At 73.2% G+C, this 4,730-nt stretch overlaps 2 protein-coding genes across 2 annotated transcripts; both read left to right on the top strand.

The window, feature by feature from the left end:
* AURANDRAFT_65433 (expressed protein) lies at positions 1–936 on the top strand (the record flags this gene model as incomplete). The annotated part of the gene is made up of 1 exon (XM_009040278.1): positions 1–936. The coding sequence occupies one exon, from the start codon at positions 1–3 to the stop codon at positions 934–936; it is 936 nt and encodes a 311-aa protein (XP_009038526.1).
* Positions 937–1,919: 983 nt separating this feature from the next.
* Positions 1,920–2,897, top strand: AURANDRAFT_65432 (expressed protein; the record flags this gene model as incomplete). The annotated part of the gene is made up of 1 exon (XM_009040279.1): positions 1,920–2,897. The coding sequence occupies one exon, from the start codon at positions 1,920–1,922 to the stop codon at positions 2,895–2,897; it is 978 nt and encodes a 325-aa protein (XP_009038527.1).
* Positions 2,898–4,730: the final 1,833 nt, after the last annotated feature.

The following is a 4,730-nucleotide window of genomic DNA, read 5'->3' as shown; positions in this document are numbered from 1 at the left end:
ATGGCGCTCCCTCGCAGCGTCGCGCCGCGCCCGTCGCTCCTCAAAATCTGCGTCGTCGCGCTCCTCGCAACAACCAGCGACGCCGCGAAGAAGAAGAAGAAGCGTAAGGCCGCGGGTCCGCCGGCGAAGGTCGCCGAGCTCAGCGAGTGCGCCGCCTGCGAGAACTGGGCGAGCGACGCGACGGCCTTCGTGCGCGCCAAGGTGCGCCACCGCCTCAACCCGCCGCCGGCGCCGGCGCCCGGCGAGCCCGTGGGCCTCGAGCCGACCTGGAAGATGCGCCTGAACCGCACGTGCCGGAGCCCGCGGCTGCCGTGGTGCGAGTCGTGGCGCGTCCACGAGAACGCGGCGCTCATCGCCGAGCTCCAGGACCTGAGCGACGCCGCCGACGACGTCAAGGACTCGTCCATCGACGTGCTGAGCATCCAGAGGGCTTTATGCGCGCACGACGGCCCCGTGCGCGCGTGCGGCAAAAACCACAAGTTCAAGAAGCGGAGCTCGCCGCACGCGGTCGACGTCGCCTTCGCGAACCGCATACCGAAAAAGAGCGCCGCCGTCTACTGGCTCGCGCCGGGCCTCGACGTCGCCAAGGAGTCGGCGAACGCGGCGAACCTCCGCGGGACGCTCAACGAGGGCGCCCAGATGACCGAGGACTCGTTCAAGGGCCACCGCTACAAGGTCGTCGTCGACGGCCAGGCCTGGCTCGACGGGCCCATCGTCGACGTGCCCGAGGGCCCCTTCGTCGCCTACTCCATCGAGGCGAACCCCAGGTGGGTCCCGGCGGGCGTGCCGGCGCTCGTCCCCGCGAAGGGCGCGAAAAAGCCCGCGGGCTGGGACGACGCCGAGGACGGCGACTGGGCGCCGCCCATGGTGGCGAACCCCGCCTTCGCGACGAACACGCAGTACCGCCTCAAGCTCCTCACGGAGGCCGAGCTGTAATTTGACCCACTTTTTAGTCAGTGCTCTTCTCCGCGGCGGCGGCGTCGCCGCCCTCCGTCTCCTTGGCGAGGCGCCGCCGCTTGAACTCGACGCGCGCGCCCTTGCGCCATTTCCACAGCGCCAGCTCCGCCGCGAAGTCGACGCGCAGCGCCTGGACGACCGCGGCGTCGCCGAGGCCGATCGCGCGGTCGAGGCGCCGGAACAGGGCCTTGAGCGCGCCGATGCCCGCCTCGCCGTCCGCCTTGCTCGCGAAGTGGCGCGAGCCCAGGTTGTACTCGTAGCGCCGCTCCGCCGCCTCGCGCTCGCGCACGAAGCGATCCGAAAGCAGCGGGAAGCCGTCGACGAAGTGGTCGTGGATGCGGTGCGTCGCGCCCCAGCGCGCGCGCTTCAGGATCCCGCCCTCCTTCTTCGACGACATGCGGGCCTTGTTCCGCGCATCCATGTCCAGGGCGGCCTTCTTCGACGACCTCTTCTTGGTGGACTCCATCTCAGAGTTCACAATAATTTATTGTACAATGTCATGATTGTGGGCTGCGCTGGCGCATCAACATCAACAAAGTAGACGTTGAAGAGCCGAAAACACCAGCTTGTCACGGACCGTTTGCCGGTCTTATTCATTTTCGGCCAGGGTTTCAAGGTTGGTTGCGGTCGGGGTCAAAATTCGGACCACCCGAAAATGAAAACGCCGCACCCGAAAACCGGGGCAGCCCGCCCGAAAAACGCACCCGGGGCTGCCCCCGCCGCCCCGCCCGCGCCGCCGCACCGCGTCGAACCCCACTCACCACTGCCTCCCAGCACGGCCCGCCCATCGGCGCGCGGCGCGCGCCGGGGGCAAGGAAAGGTCAATCAGAATCATCCGATAACACGACGATACCGGGCCCGACACGCAGTCTGGAATCGCTCTTGCCGCGAGTGTTGCCACAGTTCAGCGGCGCGGCGCCTGGTCTTTGGGCGGCGCGCCTCGGCGGCGGAATCGCCGCAACATGGCGTCGAACATGGCCATGAACCAGCGCGTCCAGAAGATCCTGCTCGAGCTCATGCGCGAGCGCCACAGCCTCTACGCGGGGTTCACGGACGTCGAGCTCAAGTCGATCCTCAAGTCCCACGCCGGGGACGTGTCGGCGTGCCACGCGACGATCCAGGGCCTCCAGGACGCCGACGGGGGGACGGGCGACGTCGCCGCGCTCTACCGCGCGCGCCACGGCCTCGAGCCCGGCGACGGCGGCGGCGACGGCGACGGCCGCGGCGAGGCGGCGGACGCGGCGGGCTTCCCGGGCCCCGGGGCCTACGCCGCGGGCGAGGCCGGCGCCTTCGACCGCGGCGCGAAGCGCTACCGGACCGACGGCGCCGAGGAGGAGCGCGGCGGCGGCGAGCCCTCGAAGAAGAAGCGGCACCGGCCGTCGCGAGACCGCGCGCGCGAGCGCATCGAGCGCCGCGTGCCCCTGACGCGCGAGGGCGTGGACAGCCTCGACTGGAACGAGGCCTGCGAGTACGCCAAGTCCATGGGCGTGTCCAAGAAGAGCCACACGACGCGCGACGCGTACCGCGACGCGTGCCGGTCGTGGTTCGACGGCCGCGAGCGCGCGGTCTTCGTCCCCGCGCGGGCGCCCAACGCGCCGCGCCAGCGCTGGCAGCGCGCGGGGGCCGACGGGCCCCCCGGCGCGCCCGACGGCCGCGCGCCGCGCCCCGCGGGCCGCCGCGGCGCCTCGCCCGCGGCGCTGAGCCCCCGGGACCAGTTCGCGCGGGCCAAGCGCACGGCGCCCCACGAGGGCTACTCGAGCGACGAGGCCGACGACCACCCGCGCCCGCCCCGCGTCGTCGCCGCGGACACCATCGAGCCGTCGTCCGACGAGGACGACGACGAGGCCGACGTCACGCCGCCGCCGACGGACGCGCACACGGACGAGCAGCGCGACATCGCCCGCCTCATGGTCGCCGGCGTCGCCGGCGGCCGGCCCTAGCGCCGCCTCCACGGCCGCCGCAAGCTCTTTGGCGCCGCGCGCCCGCGCCGCCCCCCCGTCGCCGGGGGGCGCCCCCCGCGCCCGCGCCCCGGGCCCGCATCCAATGCGGGTCGAGCCCCACGCTCCGCGCGAGGTCTACACCGCGCGTTACACCCACTGGACACGCGCGCACACCCGCGGGGCGATGGACACACGGCCGCGGACGCCAGGGACCGCGCCGAAAAGAAAGGTTACAGCTCCGCGCCGAAGTGGGCCGCGAGGACCGCCTTCGTCGCGGGGTTCCCCGTGGGGCACGCGTCGGCGCTCGCCAGCGCCGCGCCGAGCCGGAGCATCGTCGCGACCGTGTCCGCGTGCCGCTGCTCGCGGCCCCAGCACGCGCGCGTGATGGGCGGGTGGCCGTCGGCGTGGGCCGCGTCGAGGGGCACGCCGGCCTCGAAGAGGGCCTCGGCGATGGCCGCGCGGCCCTGGAAGCCCGCGCCGTGCATCGGCGTGTAGCCGTCCTTCTCGGCCACCGAAACGTCCGCGCCGCGCTTCAGCAGATACTTCGCCGCGGCGCCCTTGCCCATGAGCACGGCGTGCATGAGCGGGCTCTGGCCGCCGGGGCCCGTGCGGTCGAGCGCACTCGGGTCCGCCGCGAGGGCGGCCTTGATGTCCTCCATGGAGTCGCGCTTCACGGCGGCGAAGATGTCGCCGGCGGCCGACGCGGCGGCCACCAAAGCGAGGAGGATGGTTCGCAGCGCCATGGTTGAGAGGAGCGGCTCGTCTCTCTCGTCGTGGATCGTTTTTTTGCTGCCCCGCGTGCCTTCGACGCCGCCCACCCGGCGGGCGACGCTCTTCTGGCCCGTGGGCGTTGGTCGTGTCGCGTCGCGGGCGTCGGCGGCGCAGATTGCCACAAGCAGGGAGCGAGGTAAAGTTTTCCGGGTGTTTCCCCTTGCTTACCAGCGCGTTGACGGGCTGCCCCGCTCGCGCCGTCGTCTGCCGTTGGTCCGCGCAGCTTTTCCGGCGGCCGCGGCGCCGGCTCCATGGCGTCCTTCGCGACGCAGGCCTACGGGAGCGGCGAGAGCGCGCTCTTCGCGCGCCTGCGGACGGCGCGCCTCGCCGCCGACGACGCCGACGAGGCCCTGGAGCGGGCCCACGGCAGCTACTCGGCCATCATCGCCGAGCAGGTGCTCTTCCACTCGACCTACGGCCAGAGCGCCGACGACGAGACGCTCGACGACGAGCGGAGCAAGGAGGCGGGCGCCGCTCTGCCCGCGCCGGAGCCGCCGGCGCCGGCGCCGGCGCCCGAGCCCGAGCCCGCGCCGCCGGCGCTCGTCGTCGACGCGCCGTCCGTGTGCGACGCGGCGCCGGCGACGGCGCCGCCGTCGAGCCTCGCGCGCACGGGCGTCCTCGGCGACGACGACGAGTTCTTCCCGGCCGCCCTCGAGCTTCCCCTCGAGCTCCCGGAGGGCGGCGTCGTCGAGGAGCTCGCCGCGAACGTGCCCGCGCCGTCGCCGCGCGCCGCCGTCTGCGACGAGCTCATCCTGCCGTCGCCCTGCGACGAGCTCGTCCTGCCGTCGCCGCGCGCCGACGTCTGCGACGAGCTCATCGAGGGCGCCGAGCCCGCCGCCGTCGACGCCGCGCGCTCCGCGGCGCGGGGCCCGAAGTCCGCGCGGTCCGAGGCCTTCGGCTTCGGCGACGACGCGTCGCAACGGTCGGAGGCCTTCGGCTTCGCCGACGACAAGTCGCAGCGATCCGAGGCCTTCGGCTTCGCCGACGACGCGTCGCGACGGTCGGAGGCCTTCGGCTTCGCGGACGACAAGTCGCGGCCGTGCCCCGAGTCGCAGCGATCCG

This window comes from Aureococcus anophagefferens (genome assembly GCF_000186865.1).
Source record: "Aureococcus anophagefferens unplaced genomic scaffold AURANscaffold_14, whole genome shotgun sequence".
Classification (NCBI taxonomy): Eukaryota; class Pelagophyceae; order Pelagomonadales; family Pelagomonadaceae; genus Aureococcus; species Aureococcus anophagefferens.
This window is presented reverse-complemented; position numbering and strand designations above follow the sequence as displayed.